Consider the following 21,868-nt stretch of genomic DNA (forward strand, 5'->3'; position numbering starts at 1 on the left):
TGTAAAGCACATACATGCATATTAGTTATGGATAGAGTTAAGCACATCATTTTTTTTTTTAAGAAATTGTGCCTGTGCTTTTTCCATGGATATAGACAAAGTGTATCCCAACAACTGAGAAAGAAACTATGGGGACTGAAGGAAAGACTGCATTTTAAACTGCGGTTCAGGCAAAATGCAAAGGGCCTATTGATGGAGTCAAGAACACGAGAGCCAGTTCCCACTGTCAGAGAGTTAAGTATGCTCTGTTGTTCAGGGGATTGGGCTTTCCCTTTAAAAGTTTCACCCCCACACCCCGAAACTGAGGGGAATACAAGCTACTCACAGCCAGATCCACCAGACCTTAATCTGTGGGGCAAGAACATACACACCTGTCTCAAAGCTGGATTGTACATCAGTAGACTGTAACAGGAGATGAACCAAAGATCCAGCTGTGAGTCAAATGAGCTCTAGAGATAACCAGATTCACTCTTTTGGGCTGAGCTGGGTAGCGATGAGTCAGAAACCACAGTTACACCTAGAAGTGAAGCAGCAGGTCTCCAGGCTATAGGCTGTGCTTGCTCTGAAGGATGGAGAGGCAGATAAGCATAGCAGGTCCTACCATAACAAAAGCACTTTCTTCAGCCAACATATAGCACTGAAAAGTCATTATGAAGAATCACAGGAGACATATTCATTTAAAATATCTATTGAAATTACAAATTAAACTCTTCAATATGATTCAAAGTACAAAACACAACATTAAAAGGCATTCAACAGCTCTTTTATACATCACAGTGTTAGTGGCACAAAATGTACTTACATTTCAAATACATCAACAGAACTATTTTTACACTGGTCCAATACATTATTTATACATATGCATGACTCCTTCATGCTTATCCCTATACAATTTTAAAATACATCCATGACAAAATGATCAAGAAAGGTTCAGTTACGTACCATGTACCTGCACCTAATGTTCCTGGAATTCTTATAAGAGAGAGATACAAATCAAAGCAATAATGAAGACCACAGGGCTCTAAACACAAACAGCATGCCTTACTTAGTACAAGTGCATTAGCAATTAAGCAACTGATGTCTTTATTATCACTGTAATCAACTGTTTTCCTCAGGATTTTAGATTATGTATGTGAAATGTGCAAACTTTGGTTTTAAAAAAGCAAACCCGCACAAAGCTTTATGCATGCTGCAACTCACTGGAATAAGAAAGGCCTGAATTAAATATATTTAATCCTATACAGCAAAAGACCTGCAGATGAAATGCACAATACTTCATTTTTATTTTCCTGTCCATAACAATTTTAAATCAAAAGCACTTCGTCTTTTTCTGATCTATGAATATTTTACCCTGCCAGCTCCATAAATGAGAGAGCTTTTCACTAATTTTGATTGTGTTTCCTGCATATCAGGAGATCAACTGTAAACTGAGATTCGATCCAGTAAGCTCTGATTTGGGATTTTGCCTGATTTGTAAGCTGGAGTATTTGAGGAAAGATCATGCTGCTTGGTATGTGGGGGAAAGCATCTCAAATTCTTGGCATGCTAAAGTCAGTAGTAGGAGGTTTCAGGATGAATGCCAACATGAATAAAATTGAAATATTAACAAAAAACTAAAGTAAGCATTTATATATAATCTTTCATCACACAATCTTGAAGAGCCTCAAAATGAATGAATTTGCCCTCACAGCCCTTCTGTGAGGTAGGTAAACACAGGTTCATCCATTTAAAAGATGGTTAAATTGAGATAAAAGGAGATAAGTACTTGTCCAATGTCATGTTGGGAAAGCCCAGTGCTACTGTCACTGAAGTCAGCACAGGATGTGCTACTGGGCTCTCTCAAGACTGACTTCAGCCTAACTAATGAATGGCAAGTCTAAGGAGATGCAAAGCCTCTGGAGTCTGGACTCCACACTCAGTCCCATGCTCACTCAACAGGACATCACCCCAAGAGAACATGAAAATGATGTACTGTTGCAAACTCCATTAAAAACAGCATTTAAGACAATACAAAACCCAGTAAATAATAGCATAACTGTAAAGACACAACAGAAGTCATACAGTGAACCTTATTTTTCTTGTGAAAATCTACAAAGACAAAGCTGCTATAACAGAATTTCATTGGAAAAGCAGGAGAAACAAACATTCAGTTTTCCATGGCAGGGGGTTTAAATGTCAGAGTTTAAAATAATGTATTTACAATTCAATTTCAGAGTATTAAATGTCACACTACCAACATAAGCTGTAACATTAAAACACTCCAAACTCAACACTGCCAGAAGCTGCTACTTTGGAAACAAATCAGAATATTAAAAAAAAAAAGGGGGGGGGGGGGGGGCGGGCAAAACAAACAAACAAAAATCCCCGAGAAGAACACAGATGGAATTATGTTTAGCAAACTGAAAGGATTAGGTATTTGGTAAATATATGTAGGCATACAGTCTATCCCAACAGCCTGTTACCTGTGAACAATTATAAACTAAAATTTGAAAATGTCTGTATTTGTAAAGGACTTATTTTTATTTTAAACATGGAAATGCATTAATTTTGACATTGATTATTAACTGGCCACAGAGTACTATGGGTGTTTCACTATATCGCCACATAAAGGCTGTCTCTAAGAAAGGCACAGAGAAGATAAACCTTATACCAGGACACTCCAGTACTGCTGCCAGAGCCAGACAAGCCCTGAGCTCAGCGGTGCTTCTCACACCCCTTAGGGGCTGGCAAACAGGGATCGAATGCACCACCCAGACTTCCCTACAGATATCTTAGAGCAACTAAGCAATTTTTAATAACAAAGATAGCTAAAACACTAAAAACATTGTGATAATAAAAACAGATCTTAAGAGTAAAGATCTGAACTGTGCATTGCCATAAACAATCTGAAGATGTCACAAGGAGTTCAGACTTGCTAGAACTCAGCTGCCCTTTTTATTCATGTTATAATGGCTGAACTCATTAAAATCAAGCCATATAAGTGAATTGCAGATAAGCTGTAGCACTTGGAGCTAAAATCTGTGGTTAGATACAGTTTGAATTTGGATACCATTACACTTGGAAGAAGGGGGAGGAGAAGAAATTCAAGAGTAGTTTTATAAAAAGACAGTGGCCCTTTTCAAAATTGTACCCCAGTCTTTTTATTTAACAGATAGATAGTATAAAACAAAAGACAATAAAGAAAGGAGTCATTAAGCTGGAGCTATGAAAACATATTCCAAGCCTGTGGCAGAAGCAGTTGCATTTAAGGATCTTAATACATATTCAGTGCAAAGTTATCCTGGCTTCAACATATTCATCCATCTCAGTACACCGATAATGCACAGAAATAAATGATGATGAAAAAAACACAGTCAAACTTCAGTCCACAAGCTATTCAAAATAATTTTTTCCTTCAGTACTACACACATACACACTGTTTCAGATGCTTCATATTTAATGGCAAGAAGTTATTAGTCAAATTTTTATAGGCTTTAAAACCAGAGGAAAATGGTTTTCAACAAAATATTTCCGAAGAGAAACTACAATGACTAATAGTATGTTTACTATCGCACTTTACTACCCTGGAAAAACAGCACTGTGAATTCTGCAAAACTTTCAAATCAAGTGATTATTTTTCAACTGAAAACTTGTTTAGTCACAGCATTGTTATTAACAGCATACACCATACATCACACGATATTAACTCTGAAAATGGGCTAAGTAGGTTAAATGTAAAGTACAACTTCCACAAATATCCCAGGCATTTTTATTATTAACTACAGGGGATAACCCTGATGTATTTTTACACTTAAAAGGAAAGATTCATTAATAACCCAAGAGTGTGCTAAATAGTAAAGTTAGTCCTGTATTTTTTAATAATTGCCCTAAGGACAGAAGCAAGCTATCTTGAACTTCCAAAATACTTCAATAGCACAGCTATTTACACATTTGGTTTAAATAGGATTATATATATATATCTATATATAAAAAAAGATTAAGATACCTGGATTAGAAGTTACGTAGCCCTGTAAGTGTAGCAGAACCATAAACAACAGCAAAAAATAACGCTTCAGAAAAACAGTAGTGGTGCAGCAGTAATCAATACCATCAATGCATTTTTAAAACAACCTTGATTAGATAGAAGGTTTGTGTCACCACTCAACCTTACAGCTTCATCAATGCATTTTTAAAATGTAGCTTTCAAACAAATTTCTTATAAGACTTCAAAAAAGTCCTGGAAGGCAACAGGACCAACTTTGTCCTTCTAACCCTCCCCAAATTTCAAGAAAGGCATAGGATGGCCTATATGCACCTTATTGATTTTGCTATACTTGGTAAAATCAGTACTGAAAAGGACACTGTGATGGCTTTAACAAAAACAGATGTGTAATAAACAGAATAAAGTCACACTAAATTCACTATCTGATTTAAATGATAGGCAACTGAAATATATACAGAAATAAGACACCAAATTTTGAAGCAAACAGATACGCAGAAAGTTCAGAATTGTATGCATTTTTAGCTTGTTTTGCTGATGTCATTCAGCACAGTTCCCTGTCCACCAGCAGGGCATTGGAAACTTTTTGCATTACTTTTAACAATATCATCTCTTCATTTCAGACAGCTATCTGAATCCATGGTCTCCCTTTAGCACCAAACTTGCCTTCTGTTACCCTCCTTGTCTATTATCAATTGATCTATGCAATGGTAGTAACAACAGTTCCTGGAAGCAAAACTGCATGTCAATGAAAAGCAGAACAGGGCAAGTAAGGCTACAGCAAAGTAAGTGCAAGAGGGAAACATCAACAACAATGATAAAATCAAAACACATGTTGTGACAAGTCCAATCTTCTCTCAAGTCTAGGTAGGTAGAGGGTCATCATCTCCTTTATTACATTTGCACTTGCAGCACAGAACAAAAGGTGTAGCAAGTAGAAGGAAAGGAGAGGCCACCAAAAGCAGAAGACCAAATCCTGCAAAAATTCCTACCACCTAGAAGAGAAAGGAATAGCATTGCATTAGCGATAACAATTGTCTAGATTCTGCTGCCACCAATGGATCATCAATATCCTTCAAAAGCATCTCAGCAGATGTCATTGACCTTGCCAGAGCCAGGACTTCTCCCCAGGTGTAAGCTACAGTCAGGTCCTGTGATCAGCAAAGGTGAGTGAGATTGGAGATCGCACGTTCATGTTCCATAGCTCCAGTCAGAACCCTGCCTTGCCACATAACTCAGTTCCCTCAAAGCGATACAGGTGGATATTTGCTTTTTTGAGTTTTGCTGTATCTCAAACAACTAAAGAAGCAACTGACTAGAGACTTTTTTCTTGATCAAACCTAAATATTAAATATCAAGACAACAAGAGTTAGAGACTCCTCCTTTCAGGTGCTCCCCTTTATGCTGGAGAAATCTCAAAAAAACTATCAAAGTTTTGGTGGTGTTCACAGAGAATACAGGAAGACTCCCATCAAAATGATTCTATGACTCCCACAAACTTCCCATCAGTAGGAATACAAGCTTGGCAATCTCAGCCAGAGATTACAAATACTATGGACTGCTGAAGGACGTTGCACATGCCAAATAGCTTTTTGGAGTCAGACCTGAGCTCATCTTGTTCTTCAGGGGACACAATATAACTCTTATCCAAAAGCATTTTTTTCAGTTACGTTTATTGATCAACTTCTTCCCAGCATGGGCAGAGGACCAGAGACCTACCCATCCTGTCAGTGTGCCAAATTTTATTAGTTTCTACAGAGTTTAAATTTGGAAAATTATAAAAAAAAAAAAATTCAACTTGAAGTTCATTGCCTGAGGAAGTTTCCCATTTGCCACAGGCAACTGTAAGAGTAATGCTGCAACAATACGCCTGCAGATTATTTGCGAAAATAATTTAGATGTATTCACATACGAGTGTCGGTGAATAATTTTGAATAATGAAGGCAGGAGTGGAATGCTAATCTGCTAGCAAAACCTCACAACGGAAGGCAAAATCAAATTAGAGTGCAGTACTCACTAAAGAATTCTCCTAGCCAGGGTTAGATATACGGCTTCAATTAACAGGCAAATATTTAATTAGCCATGGTATAGATGAGATGATTCACCAGTACTGTTGTCAGCCCCGGACAATTTCTCGTTGTGATTATGACGTCCGTACTTTCCCAGCTGCAGTGTGCAGGGTGTTCGGGCGGGGTGCAGTAGGTGGCGCTGTGGAACAGGACTCGCCGCCCGCGGCTGCTCCTGCGGACCCGCAGTCCCCAATCCTGCATTCTGGCCCTCCAGGGAAAAGGAGCTCAAACCTCCTCGCCCTAACAATTTTAACCCTTGCCAAGGGCGATTCCTTTTTCAGATTTAGATGTGTGCACGTTTCACTACTGTTTTTTTTTTTTTTTTGAGGTACTGACCTAAATTCCTATCTCCTTCAAAAACTGTGAGCTGCAACTATAGCCGTATCGCTCTTCGGAGCTTGCCCAGCTCTTTGCAACCCAGGCTAAGAGTGCACTGGTCAGAAGGAGCCAAGCTGAAAGTCTGCAGTTCAGTGGACCAAACTGACTACTGGTAATTTGTATGAGACATCAATTTAAACCCTCCTTTCAGGCTCAATATGCCACAAATAATTCATTAACTGTCTTTGTTGTTGTTGTTTATTTGTGTAGGTTTTTTAATGCCTTTTGTATGTTTGTTTGTTTGTTTTTTAAATAAAACTGCCTGCTATTACTCATTTTCTGCTTGGTTCTGTTGCTTCTGAAGAAGTTGCCTCTCTCTCAGCATCAAGCCATTCCCTCTGGCCAAAACAAATATTTTTTAAAATCCACACACAACAAATCAAAGGCTTACCTCAATTTGCCTTAGATAAATATTGAAAGGAACTTAACATAAGGAAACAATTGCAATGTTGATTTGGCTTTAGTGGGTTTAGCAGAATTATATCCTGATTGGTGATTTATCACTTTCTTTCCCAACAATGACCAGAACAAACATACTGTTCATCAAACATATTTGCACTAACTGCTGTGGCTAAGAACAGGTTTCAAGTATCAGATGAATCACCTCATATTACAGGTATATTAAGAAAGCTTATGTACCCACACACTTCTTAAGATACCATTGGGTAACCCAAACAAAACCCAGCCCATAGTTCAGGCACTCAGGAGTGCATGTGGAGGGAGAGAGGTGTGATCCTTCTCCTTCTGTTTCAGTTTAGCCATTTGTCCAGACTAGTGGTTTATTCTCTAGACTTGGAGTTTATTCTCTAGACTTTGGGGTTTATGCTCAAATGGAAGAAATCTGTACTTCACAAAAAACACTTCATCTCAAGCTAAGGTAGATATTTACTGGCACACAGTTAATTTAGCAAGGGATGACTTAGATACCCAGATGGCCCTGTATCTGAAGTGACTGTAAATGCAGTGGACTGGACCAAGTCACATACTGGCATTTATTTTGTATGTATCGAAGTAGTGCACGGAGTTGTTCCATTACTAGCACTCACGCTAGGTCCAAGAAGACTGGATCTAGACTACAAAAGGCTATCACACTCTGTCAATTTGAATCTGTGTTTGAAACTACTGATTAGCTCACTAGGTTACCTTCCATCCAACCTACATGCATGAGCCAACTGGAGTCCACAGCCACTGAGCATACTGAAATAATTCCCTTCCAGCTGTAGGAGGAGCTTCCCTATTAATAGTATGGATGGTGGCAACCCAGTTTGTCCTCCAGGTTTACTGAGAACATATCTGGATTGGCACTAAAGTGGCTCTGCAAAACACAGAATCACAGAATGTTAGGGATTGGAAGGGACCTCAAAGATCATCTAATCCAATAGCTCTCAGTGGCTTTCTGACAAGGAGTGTCCTCTCTGGGAGAGCTAACTCTTCCTCCTCCTCCAAGCTACTGCCCTCTTTAAAATCTGTTATGAGAATCAGTTACCATCTGGCACAGAATTTTACCCTTGGGTATTAAAATGAGTAAGGCAAAGGAAGGCATTATGAGAATAGGAGACCTGTATAGAGCTTTTAAAGATCTGAGTTTTACCTGTGTTCTGTGCCAGATAACAGATGCTCTGGAGTGTCCCAGCTTGTTTCGACAAGGTCCTTTGTCATAATGTATAAGGAGAAAATCATCCTACAAAATATTAAATGAAGAGGTAGGTAATAAACAGAAGTACAAAGTGTTCTTCAAGTTACAAAATAGTTTCCTGAGAACTTGTAACCAGAATTTGTACAGGAAGATAAAAGCCTCGTAAAGTGGATATGGCCAGTTCCAACCTTTCCAAAGTGTTTACAGTTAAGCACCTTCACAAACAGGTTTGCTTAGCAAGTGTTGTAGATCTATAATGAATCCTTCTCCCTAAGGCTCTCAAGTTTCATATTTAAATGCTGGTATGGAGTTTAGCGAGAGGCTCCAAGAAGATAAGCTGCTCAGTGCATATGTTTTACACATACAGAAAGAACAAAGGAAAATGAATACTTGTTCTGCAGACTTCCCCAAGTTGCTTCCTTTTACTAGCTGAAGAATAAAAGGACAATATAGATTTCCGAGAAATTATTTCCCTAACTGTCCTGATATCCTTTTGCAAACTGGCCAAGAGAGCAGCGCTAGTACCAAGGGAGCACTGCTTTTAACTGAGCATGTGAGAAGCGTGTGACTTGACGACTGATAGTAAAGCATTCAAACAGGACAACCACAGGATTTGAATGGTCAGAGTAGCTATCAGGAACCTAAAACATTTCCTTTGCTATTGTTAATGATGCTATAAAATAAAACAGATGACATGGAAAACAGATGTTGTATATTGTAAGTACTCTGATCCCTGGGCACGATAAAAGGTTGATTTTATAAAAATATAAACATATGACAGCAGCAACTTATAGAGTGACAAATTCCTGGTGTTAGGAGAACATTGTATTCTTTTTCATATGTCAGATCTATTTTTTGTCCCACAGAATACAATTAATGGTAAACAAATCTGACTGCTAGACTACTGCACAGTGACACACCAAATCTAAAATTTGTTTGATAAACTTCCACAGACTGAGAACATCGCTATACTTGTCCTGTAACTCCTTCAAGAAGAACATCGAAAAGTCAGTACTAAATGAAGTATTATTAAAAAAAAGGCAAAAAAACCCCAAACTCGTGTTAGTTACCATGTAAAGATTGCAAACAACATTTTCATAAAATTTTACTTTATTATTCCTTGACTCAAATATATAGGCAAAATCCTAAGATCACAAAGGTCAGACAAGTAAAAGAGAGCACACAAATCCTATCAAATCACCAGCATCAGCTCTGGTGGGTTACAGTCTACCAAGCCGGGCGGAAGCTAGTGAGCTACTATTTAACTGATTAATGAGAGAGCTGGATGGTAAAGCAATTAACTTCAAAGCTTCTGAGAATCAGAGTTCATGGCATGTACTCACATCAAGAGATTCCAGACAGTACCAGCAAAAAGCATGTTTGCAGTTCTTACACATCATTTGGGCACAGCCTTCATCTCGTTCAATGTAAACTTTACACTTCGGACAGCGTTTGATTGGGGCATCATCTTCTTCCACTTTAAAAACTGAACTGTGGAAGAAAGTGAGGAATTAATAACGTGTAGCCATGAAGAAGAAAACATCTAAGAACTGTGCCAAGGAGGTAAGCCTACTTTTTTATTAAAAAAAAAAAAAAAAAAAAAAAGATAAATTAGTACACATTCAGGTATTCAACTGAGTTTTGTTACTCAGGTACTTTGGCTGTACTCTATTTTTCAAACATATCTCTAGAAAAAAATGTTTAATGACTACAGTGTCTAACTAAGAGTCAAGACATTTTCTTTATAACATACTTTACCAGCTGTTTTTGTTACCTAGTGACAGTAACAGAGATCACGCATTTTTCTCCTGAAATATATCAAATACGCAGCAGCTAGTCCACAGCTGAATAACGTGGCACAAAAAGCTCACACTACGTTCCTTTTGACTGGGGCACTTTTTGCTGCCATTCTTGAGTATCTCCCCAGGAATTTCCCTCCAAATCAGGAACCATTAAGTTATCTGGGAATGCCATTCCTTTCAGAGCTGATCTCTTCATCTCTAAACACTGCCCTAACCAGTCATGGCTCATGAGTTAGGGTCAGCACTGCCCCTTCTTGTCTTGCATGACTGTGCAAAACCATAGGATGTCCTCTCATATAGTGGGCACAATACAGAAGAATGTGGAAACACTGAAAGAACATTTCTGTCCCTTGAGTAGCTTTCTACCATGTGCAGGCTTTATGCAGATCAACAAGTAAAATATATCTTAACAAATCACACTTCCTGCAGCCACTGCAAGTGGGAGATGCAAGAATGACTCATGGGGAATAAACTGTTTGCTGGAAAACAGGACTGGCCCTTGTTTGATGGACTGATTTGCCCAATGGGCAAGATAAAAAGAACCCACACTCATTATCACACTGGTGGCAACCATATTACAGAAATACGCTTTGAATCCCTAAACTTTATTAAAAAAATCCAAAAACATGGTAGCACAAACTGTTACTGGCACATTATACTCCAAAATAACGAAAAAACAAACCTCAATTAAATAAAAACTGAAGCATGAAACAAAAACTAAAAGCAACCAAAATACTAAGGAAAACAGATTCAGTTTTTTACCTTGCCATGAATTTTAGTGAGGTTCAATTCTGGTCGGGTACACACAAAAAGAGGTTGCAAAAGTTACAATATTTGTCCAACAGCTCACTCCTATAAATATATTAACAACAAAAGGAGAACTATGGATAATCTCCATCTTTTATTGGATGAGGAGGGAAACATGGAAAGGGATGAGGAAAAGGCTGAGCTACTTAATGCCTTTTCTTTGCCTCAGTCTTTAATAGGAAGACCAGTTGTTCTCAGGGTGTCCAGACCCTGAGCTGGAAAACAGGGATGAGGAGCAGAATGATGCCCCCATAGTCCAAAGGGAAATGATTAATGACCTGCTACAGCATTTAGACACATACAGTTCGATGGGGCCAGATCGGATCCACCCAAGGGTACCGAGGGAGCTGGCAGAGCTGTTCACCAAGCCACTTTCCATCATTTGTCTTCAGTCCTGGGTAACGGGGGAGGTCCCAGTTGACTGGAATTTGGCAAATGTGACACTCATCTACAAGAAGGGCCAGAAGGAGGATCTGGGGAACTACAGGTCTGTCAGTGTGACTGTGGGGCAGGTTACGGAGCAGATCATCTTGAGTGGCATCACATGGCACATACAGGACAACCAGATGATCAGGCCCAGTCAGCATGGGTTCATGAAAGGCAGGTCCTGCTTGACCAACCTGATCTCCTTCTATGAAAAGGTAACCTGCATAATGGATGAGGGAGAGACTGTAGATATTGTCTACCTAGACTTTTGTAAAGCCTTTGACACTTTCCCACAGCATTCTCCTGGAGAAACTGGCTGCTCATGGCTTGTACATCATACTCTTTGCTGGGTAAAGAGCTGTCTGCACGGCTGGACCCAAAGAGTTGTGGTGAATGGAGTCAAATCCAGTTGGCGACCGGTCAGGAGTGGTGCTTCCCAGGTCTCAGTATTGGGGCCAGTTCTGTTTAATCTCTTTATCAGTGATCTGGATGAGGGGGTCGAGTGCACGCTCAGTAAGTTTGCAAATGACACCCAGCTTGGTGGGAATGCTGGTCTGCTGGAGGGCAGGAAGGCTCTACAGAGGGATCTGGACCAGCTGGATTGTTGGGCTGAGGCTAGTTGTATGAGGTTCAACAAGGCAGAGTGCTGGGTTCTGCACTTGGGTCACAACAACCACAGGCAGTGCTACAGGCTCGGGGAAGAGTGGCTGGAAAGCTGCCTGGAGGAAAAGGAGCTGCAGATGTTGACTGACAGCCAGCTGAATATGAGCCAGCAGTGTGCCTAGGTGGCCAAAAAGGTCAATACAGCATCCTGGCTTGTATCAGATACAGTGTGGCCAGCAGCAACAGGGCAGTGATCAGCCTTGTACTCGGCACTGATGAGGCCACACCTCAAATACTGTGTTTAGTTTTTGGTCCCTCACTACAAGAAAGACATCAGGGTGCTGGAGTCTGTCCAAAGAAGAGCAATGAAGGAGGTGAAAGGTCTGGAGCACAAGCCTTATGACGAGCGGATGAAGGAACTGGGGTTTCGTCTGGAGAAAAGGAGGCTGAGGGGAGACCTTATTGCACTCTTCAACCACCTGAAAGGAGGTCACAGTGAGGTGGGTGTCTCTCTTTTCTCAACTATCAAGTGAAAATGGCCTCAAGTTGCGTCAGGGAAGGTTTAGATTGGATATTAGGAAACTTTTTTTCATGGAAAGGGTTGTCAGGCTTTGGAACAGGCTACCCAGGGAAGTGGTTCAGTCATAATCCCTGGAGGTGCTTAAAAGATGTATAGGTGTGGTGCTTCGGGACATGGTTTAGTGGTGAACTTAGTGGTCTTAGGTTAATGGTTGGACTCAATGATCTTAAGGGTTTTCTTCCAGCCTAAATGATTCTATGACAGCATCCTAACTAGACATTTGTTACAGCAAAGCCTGAAGGAAGACTAGTTGTGAATAGCTACGTCCAAGGCTGGCCATGGCTTTAACAATACCTTCAACTGTTACACAATCTTTGAAAAAGCCCAAACATTAAGTGGAACACAGGCACAGTGGTCTTTCCTATTCACTGGCTGCAGCATGCCACTGGTAACAGCTTGAAACATAACTTAAGATCTTTATCTGCCTAATGTGCAGCAGTTTGGATGACTGGCAGAGTATCATAAAACACTCTCTGGTATCAGAGTATCCTAAAATACTCTCTGCTATAATGTAACCAACCCTCACACTGTCCAGAACAACAGCAGCAACAAGATGACGTCTGAAGGGAAGCTCATGGGCTACCTGCATGTCCTATTTTTCCCGCTGGGGCAAAAAGGCAGCTGACAGAGGCTTTGCCAGGAATGGCAGCAAGGAGTGAGGTTGCCAAGACCAATCCAATTCTGGGATATAGCATTAAAAGAACATGAATGACTAAATGAAGGAAAGAGCTTTAAAAAACAAAATATCAGGAAAATGCCTCCTTATTATTAATAATCCAGTTTGTCCAAAGATCTGAGTGTTTTGCTTCTAAATACTTGATTTTGCAATCTTTTACCTTGCTTCTCCTGGAAGAAAGGAGATTGGCATGCTCTCCTGACAGCCTTGACCTGGATGCCAATTAGATTTGCAAGCAGAGCAGAACTCAATGTCACAGGCTTTGCACTGGACAAGCTGGGGGTCCTGTGGGCTTGATTCCTGGAGCTGGCAAACTGCCTGGCAAGTAGAGGATGGACACCAAGTCCGACAGGGATCCAAAAGCACTTCTGTAAAAAATGGGCATAAAAGAACAAAATTCAGTTATAAGACTGGCCTTCCAGAATAATGTTTTCAAACTGAGGTTGCTTGGCAGGGCATTTGAAGACATGCATTTTCAAAAGAAGCCTTTTAATTTTTGCTACCCACTTAGACATAAATCTGGCCTGCTTTGCAAACAGGCACCAAACTAAAATGAGTTTCCAGCATTTGAATTAATTGCTTACTTTCATTCACTGAACTGGTTTTGAGAATGAGATGTATTTTTCTTCCGTTGTACTTGAAGATACATAGAGCATATACTACACACAGGTATAATCCATCAGAAAGCATTTTTACAGTGCTTTGCCCAGTAGGACTCTATTTCAAGTTGCTCTCTGCCCTAATGTAACCACATGATAAACAAGAGCATAAAACTGTTATACAGTTTCATCCTTTTTTTGCAGGCTGCTTACTGGTAAGATTTCATGTTTCAAAGCCCACTGAGGTGAAAAAAAAACGTACCAATGACTTCAGAGGTTTTTAGGCTGGCTCCTGCCCTCAGCAAAATCTTACACTAAGTTCTCTGTGGCACACAGCTCCATATCCCCATAGACACTTAGTTTGTCTCTGTCCTCATAAAAATTAACAAGGTTCATGTTATCACTACACACAGAACTGCCTAATAATTCTGCACCAGATGCCACTGCAAGAGACAATGGTGGCTTCATAAAAGGGGTCAGTCTATCTCACCAGCCCCTAGAATACTGGTAGTTGACTCAAACAGAAAAGCTCTACATAGCAGTCATTCCCTCCCTTACTTATAGAGCAATATCATACGCAGTAATTTTATTTCCTTAGCTCATTCCCAGAATGTCGTAATGCTGGGAATCATGCAGACAAGAACAGAAACAATGGTGGTGTGGGGGTATTTTTTCTTGGTTTGTTTGGTTTTTTTGGGGGGAAGTGGGGGTTGTGATAACCAAACAATTAAAGCACAATGCTACTGCGCGAACATGTGCAGAGCCAGATTCTGATTTATGGGATTGCTCTGGAGTGATATCATTTACACAGACTTGCAATGGGTAGCACTACATGTGTTACCTCTTTCAAACTGTAGCTTCTTATACCTTTGCATGATTTCTGCCGCAACCATGCACTCAATCTGTTGAAGGAAGGAAAAGACAAATTTCCAGTTAGGAACAGCAATAATCTAAGGCATTTTTAACAAACTGAGACAAAATATTTGACCTTTAGAGAATTATTAAAAACATATGTTGGCAACAGTGGCAGCTGTTAACATAGAGCAAGACACATTTAAACATCCTGGAAAGAAAAAAAAAATCTTTGCAATTGAAGAGTACCTCATTTTCTTGCAGATGACCTCGCTTTGGGCAGGCAGCATCAGGGCAGCTGATTGCAGTTTCTAGACCTTCTTTGATCAAAAGTTCCACATACTGTTTTAGGCACTGTAAGAGAACAAAAGACTTAACTATTCCACCAAGAATAAATCACTAAGTATTTTAACAGATTTCCTCTGAAAATCTGAAGAACTCAAACTCTGTTGAAAAAACACACTACTGTATTCCTTTTAGAACCACGGGCCATGTGTATAGCTTTTGCCATGGTTGTATCTTTAAATAGAAAAGAGCAAGTTCATTTCCCCATCAAGTAGTTCTTCCTAATTTTAAAATAAGCAACAAATTTAAAAGTAACAATAATGAAGAAAAAGACAAAACAAATGAAGCTAGGAGAGGAGAAAAAAATAATAAACCACCACCAAGATAAAATTAGATTAACCACACTCCAAAAATCTTTACGTGACTGGAAACCACAACACAGCTTAGTAAGCAGTAACTACCCGTAGACAGACATCTGTCAAGCATACCAGGAAGCAAAAGGGAGTGGTATATCTTGCCTTCTATTTTTAGAAAATAACTATTTGAACTTCATGGTTAAAGTTATATCTTTTCCATAGAAAGAAAAAATGTGAAAATTAGGACTCCCAGAAGAGCTACAGTTTCCATGGGGACCGAATAATAAATAATGGTAATACTAATACTTTTCTCCCCTAGCAACCACAGCATTTTGCCCAAGTCATAACTGAAAATGCAGCATCTAACACAGTAGCACAGCACGACTGTCAACAGAGAAGACAGGTGGGTATTTTAGACTAAGGGCAAATTAAGATCAAACCTTGTTATTCTTGAAGAGCTAACACCCCTCTCCACCTCCCCATATCAAGGTGAGAGCTACTCATAGGTGTTTGCTGAGGAGGCATGGAGAGCAATAGAGAGATATCCTTCACCCTGCAGATACCATGCAACTTCTACCAGCCTGACACGACCCAGAAAGAGCAAAGGAGGGTCTGCTTTCCAGCAGATGGGCCACTCTGTGGAGTTCTCACCTTGCTTGGGAGCTCAGCTGGCAGTGGCTCACTGGACACAATTACAGAAAGGAGGTCTCTAACTCCCTGTTACCAGCTACGTGAATAAAAAGTGAGGTTAGACCAAAAGCAGAGTGAAATGAAGACAGAAAACAAGCTCAGCATACAGCTGGGTGGGAGGTGAGAAGGACTAGGCACTTTTGCAGCAAGCTGGTGAAATGGGGACTTCAAGTACCATTTCCAGACAGAACTTGAAGAAGGTCTGTAACCACCAACTCACCATCAGCCTGGGAAGGCAAAGGGCTGCATCAGCCTCGTCGAGTCCAGCATGCCTAGATGCAGGGCAGAGCACAAAGCCGCTTCTTCCTTCCAATCACACCATCAAACAGGCCCATAAACAAGCACATTTCCAGCCTAACCCTTTGTATGTGGCTTGTAGCTGCCAAGGTCCAGGCTTTGACTCTACTTATTCAGCCTGTTCTCCTTCTGTTCTGCTTGTCAGTATGTCTGTTCAGCTCCTTTCAAAGACCCTGTCACCTATATTAACATTTTATTCTAGATTTTACCTCTCACAGCTTGATTGCAGCAAAAACTTCACTTCCTGCCCACATAATTTCTGCTGCCCTGGTACACAGCTGTTCTGGTGACAGCCTGCCACCACCTTGATAGCACAACAAATTGTTTCTGTCAGAGTCCCCTTTCTTACATCTCCTACTCAAGAGACAACAGTTTTATTTTTTGGAAAAGAAAAACAGAAACTGGATAACTTACATCTTTAAAAGTTTTACATGTGTAGAAACTCCACATGATAGATTATGGTCTACGTCTTCCTCTTTGCCAGTAGGAATTCAGCAAAGACAACTCCTCACTTAGCAGATGTTTGACTTGCAGAAAGTTTCCAAGCCTTCGCTTAGAACTCTGCAGAGTGTGGTGGAGCAGTTCAAGAGAACCACCAGCAGCAACCACAGCAGGCAGAGCTCTGCAACAGTGAGGTCCTAGCTTGCATGCTTTGGCAAGCTGTGATTTCAGCTGTACTGAGGTATTAGTGTTGCCATAATGACACTGCTGGCTCTTCCCTTTCCCCTCCATCTGCAGACGCCATGTGTGGATTAAAATGAAAATGCATACATTTTTAATGCCAGCACTTAGCACTTACAGAAAGTACTTTTCAAGCTGAATGAGCTTTGCCATCATTAATCATTAATGTGGTTAATCCTCTTCTTCAACCTGTTTGGGACTATTGCCAAAGCGTATTTGATCTGCTTCCCTTTCCTCACATCCTCCAAGGAATGACAGAGTTCATCCCTGCCACAAGCAGTGCCAAAGGCCTACCCTTTCCACCAGTGTGGCACCGGCCCCTACCTCCTCGAAACCAGCCCAAAGTTCCCTTCTTATCCTATACCTTCTGGGAACACAAATGTTGTCTTGAGCTCATGAAATATCACTGTAAATTAGTCAGAGGATAAAACACCCTGTCCACTCAGGACTTCCCCACTCTAGAGATTTCTCATGTGGAGAAGGAGTAATCTAAAGTGATTGCAAGAGAATTTGAAGTACAGGGTAGCTGTGGCTTCTCTTGAGAGCGGACACAAGACATGCCACTTCTATCAGAAAACTTTAAAGTGGCTACAGTACTAGAAACGCACCAGCATGTAAGCAGAACAACACAGTAGGATTAGGTGCTCAGTTATATACTATGAAAAATTAATTACAAACAACTACGAAAATATAAGAGATAAAATGTTGCTCATTTTCTATGCAGCTTGTAGTTGATCCCCTGCTGGAAGGAAATACCTTCATAGCCTTTTCGTTATGGCAATAAAGCAATGTATAGGATGAATGAAAAATGTCAGAGTGTAAATCATCCAAAAATATTTAAAAATTAATTGTATTGCACTGATTTTTCTCAGAGAAAACCGAAGCTGAAATTAGATATTTAAGGGCTGAGGCTGGAATAAGTTCACAAGACATCTGCTTTGTTGTACGCTGACCCTTATAAACCGAATATGCTGAGGAGCATCTTGATTCTTCCTTTAATGGTCGTGTGTCAATGCTTTATTAGCTTTATTTATAGCTTTATTTGAAGCAATACTTTTGCTAAATTCCACTTGTTACTTTCTTCAAAAAACAAACAACAACAACCAAAACAAACAAACAAAAACACAAAAAATACAAAACAAACAAACAAAACCAAAACCAAACCAGAACAAAACCTCATCGTATTTCCATAATTAGATAACTAAAGACTATATAAGTAAGTCACACTTGGAGATAATCTAAACCTATCAAAAACAGATGGTGGTTATTCTGTACGTTTCTGCTTATGTATACAGTCCTATAGGATAAAGCCTGGGAAAGACTTGGCATTCCACAAAAAGTAACTCTTTATTGAATTAAGCAGGTCATAAGAGGAAATGTTTCCTTTTCTTTCCTTTGATTTTTGTACTTCATTTCTGTACTCTGACAATCTTCACCTCAAATAATGAAGATCTGCCTCGCCAGCAAGAACAGAGGACCCAAGTGGGTAAGTTTTTAGTTGTTAGTCAAGGTACAGTAACAAACCATGTGTGTGCTCCTGCTCCTTTCCCAATCCAGAACTAAAACATGTCAGTTTATAACAGTCATTGGGCAAGTTACTCTGTTTTACATTCCAGTTGCAACAAGTAAATGGGTAATTGTAATAGGCCAGATTTCTGTCCAACACACATATTCCCAGTGTACCAAATGACTCCAGGGAGGAAAAGAACAATTAGTACACACTGGCATTCTAGGACACTATTAAGGCTGTTTGGGTGCCTTAACTATACAGATCGATACCTTCACATTCACTTTACAACTTAATATATTTTTAAATTAAAAGAAGATGCTAATATACTACCATATGTGAATGTTAGTCAAGGAACCCCATGAAAACTGCCATATAACTTCTGTAATTTCCTGTAGATAAAGGAAAGCAAAGCACTGCACAACATACGTGTTATAGATAAACTATGTATAGACCATATAAACTATATATATAAAACATACATATATAAAAACTATATTTAAAACTTGATATAAGGTTATATAAACTGCAGGTCAAGATGTATTGTGTAAGATCAGTCAGAAGAGACCAGTCAGCTCCCCCGAGCATCACACCCACGTTTTTCCCTGTTTATGCGCATTCCTTGTGTGTCCCTGCTCTGCCCTCCTCCTGCACATCACTGCTGTTCTTTCTGGTGTCTGGATGACTTTTTCTTTCAACTGGTTATCTGAGAATCCTACTGTCGTCTGCTGCCCCCATGACAAAAGGCAGAAGTAAGGAGTTTTGGCCCAGATACACTCTCTCACAAGGATCAACTGAGAGAACAACTCAGAAGTGGTTTTACTACACATTGTAATTTTTTTTTGCCTCAGCCTTATGGATAGATGGCTAATAACAGAACTACTTCCTTTGTGAGGCTGCCAAGCATAACCTAACATTTAGAGCTCTGAGTTCTAGTTCTAACCTTTGTACATCAAAGATTGAGCCACACAGAAAGGTAGATGTTGCACATTGTTTTGTTTAATGTTACAGAGATTAAAATACTCTATGAGAATCAAAATGGCTACTTTTTTGCCTAATTTCCAAACCATAACACATAAATTTACACTGCTGCATCTAACTCCAACAAACTTGCACAGACCACAACAAAATTTCAATACAAAGAACTGAAACATCTGGCTTTCAGGATTTTTTTAGGATAATTCAAGCAACAATTATGTCTATTTCTGATTATGGTGCTTTGACTTGTTTATCTTGACACCCAAAACCAAACTAAAGCCATCATTATTCACAAGAAGGAATATGACTTCCATTGTTTCCATCTGGGGCAGCATTTATCTACCGTCTACTTCAACAGGAAGAATGTGTTGATTTGATGCCTAAAGTAATTTTACAATACACAATGCACATAATTAAAAACACTTGAAGATATTTTTGGTGAACATCTTTGTTTTTTAAAATAGGTAAGCATTACCTTTTTGAAAAATTACAATAAATTTACTACTAAGAACGTTACTGCTACTATCACAGGAGACAAGGAATGGCTTTCCAAGATGTAACCTTTCATTTGAGAACTAGGCAGGCAAAAATATATCCTGTATTATTTTCTTAACAGTTACTAGGTGGATTTTGTCAAAATGCAGATTTCTGACTATTCTAATGCTGCATATGCAAGTGCCAAGTCATATGGGAAATTCTATAAATAAGTCAATGGATTTGGAAAGGCCAAAAAAGCATGACAGAATTGCAGAGCCAGAATTATCATCACCGTATCATTTGGTTTATTTCTTAAAACTTTAAATATGTTTTAGTGCTGGCATGAGGCCACAGCCATCCTGAAATGAAATGTGTACTTCATGAAAATTATTGGTGTTGGAAAAACATTTTAAAAAGAACCTAAACACCAACTGATAAAACTGAAAGGGGGAAAAAAAAAAAAAAACACATAAGAAAACAAAACTCACCTTTATCAATTTCTCAAAAAGAAAAGGAACGAATATTTTACCATGCATTTGGTAAAGGTAAATATTAAAGGTAGACAAAGGGAGATGCTATTTTGCACAAATATTAACCAGGAAAATAACCCTTCACCTTGGGCAGACAACCACTAAAAGTTTTACATGTACAAAAGTAAAGGCTGACAGGCTTTTTGAACAAGGGAGACTTTTTTAAACAGAAAAAAATCTGTTTCTAAAATTGTTTTACTTAGGTTTCAATGCAAAGAGGGGAAATAGAAAACAATAATGGGAAGAAAGCTCAAACTGAACAAGAAAAATGTTTCCAAGTAACGTGATTATTAATATGTAGACTAAATTGCTGAAGTCTAGCAAATTCTAAGTCATCTGCAAATCAGAATTAGATGAACTTCTCAAAATATATATACATATACAGATATCTGTATAAACTTGCATTGAACCACACAAAGAATCAGGAAACATGGTTGGTATTTTATGGTCTACATTACACTTGACATCAGACTGGACGAATGTAATGATCTCTTTTGGCCTCACATTTTGAGAAAACATGAAGAACATGAGAAGATATTGAAGATATTGAGTGAGAAGCACTTATTTAGCAGTGGTTTGTAGCTACAAATCTATGGTTTGGGCAGTTTTTGTGCTGAAAGGATATGAAGCCAAAGCCCAACATTCATGTGATGAGATTACACAGGTGAATAAGAAATATGAGGAAATATAATGCAAAAATTACTTTTGATAGTATTTTGTAACATCTTTTTGTTCCACATCCCAGGTATTTTTCATTACATTAGTCACAAATGAATACTGAGAAGGTGATACCTTTTCTTGCCAGAAGACAGTGTCATACCAAGGTTATGCCACTGCTCTGTGGTAATTCCACTAAGCTAATTCTGCAGTCAGTCTGCTGGATAGGTATTTATGTTGGTCAACGCATTGTCTGTAAGTATTTCAGGTGATGTGATGTAATGCACATTTTTAGCTTTGGATCAGAATAGTAAATATGATGCAGCGTACAATCCTGCATGAGTGAGTGAATGTGTCTTGCTGCCAATACACCAAAGAGATTAATTTAGGTGTCCATGTCTTAGGTGGAGGCTAATACTCTTAGAAAAATGGTTCCCCTTTCCTTTAGTCCAAACAGCGAATTGACTCTGGAATAGAGCACTCTTCCCTGAAGAAAAAGTCACTTTCTAGAAAGACCTTCTACTTACCATCACAGAATGGTTTGGGTTGGAAGGGACCTTAAAGATCACGTAGTTCCAACTCCCTTGCCATGGGTAGGGATATTCAGACAAAGATAATCTCAAGAGGAATAAATTCCCTAAAATAAGCAGCCTGCAGCTGGGCTGTTCTCTGGAGAGAAGGGAAGAACAATAGAATAAGGTTTGAGTCACAGTCTTCTCTGTTTATGAAGAGTGGGAATTCCTGTAGCCATATATAACTGTTATATACTACTTTTCTTAATATTTTTGTGGCTCATTCTAAAAGCACCAGGAATGCTCATCTGGTGGTAAGACAAATGCACTTTTAAGCTCAGTGTTTCACAGAGAAAGAAAATTACTTCCTGCCAAATTTCCACAGTACACTTAGGGCATACAAGAAAACATGGGGGGGGGGGGAAAAAGAAGGTAGGTTTCTTGGAGAGCTTTTAAGCTTCTTTCAAACCTGTTATGTGGTCTTTTTGTGT

General features: G+C 39.3%; 1 protein-coding gene across 6 annotated transcripts in view; it reads right to left on the minus strand.

The window, feature by feature from the left end:
* Positions 1-672: 672 nt before the first annotated feature.
* RNF144A (ring finger protein 144A) overlaps positions 673-21,868 on the minus strand; it is a 70,224-nt gene continuing 49,028 nt past the window's right edge. For all 6 annotated transcript variants that reach the window (XM_065055956.1, XM_065055953.1, XM_065055951.1 and 3 more), the window contains 6 exons: positions 14,657-14,761; positions 14,397-14,457; positions 13,117-13,324; positions 9,406-9,553; positions 8,018-8,107; positions 673-4,974 (listed from right to left, as the gene is read on the minus strand). In XM_065055956.1, the coding sequence (XP_064912028.1) occupies positions 4,843-4,974; positions 8,018-8,107; positions 9,406-9,553; positions 13,117-13,324; positions 14,397-14,457; positions 14,657-14,761 (744 nt within the window). In that variant the 3' untranslated portion in view covers positions 673-4,842. The remainder of the gene's footprint in view (positions 4,975-8,017; positions 8,108-9,405; positions 9,554-13,116; positions 13,325-14,396; positions 14,458-14,656; positions 14,762-21,868) is intronic.

The sequence above is a fragment of the Columba livia genome, chromosome 3 (genome assembly GCF_036013475.1).
Source record: "Columba livia isolate bColLiv1 breed racing homer chromosome 3, bColLiv1.pat.W.v2, whole genome shotgun sequence".
NCBI lineage: Eukaryota > Metazoa > Chordata > Aves > Columbiformes > Columbidae > Columba > Columba livia.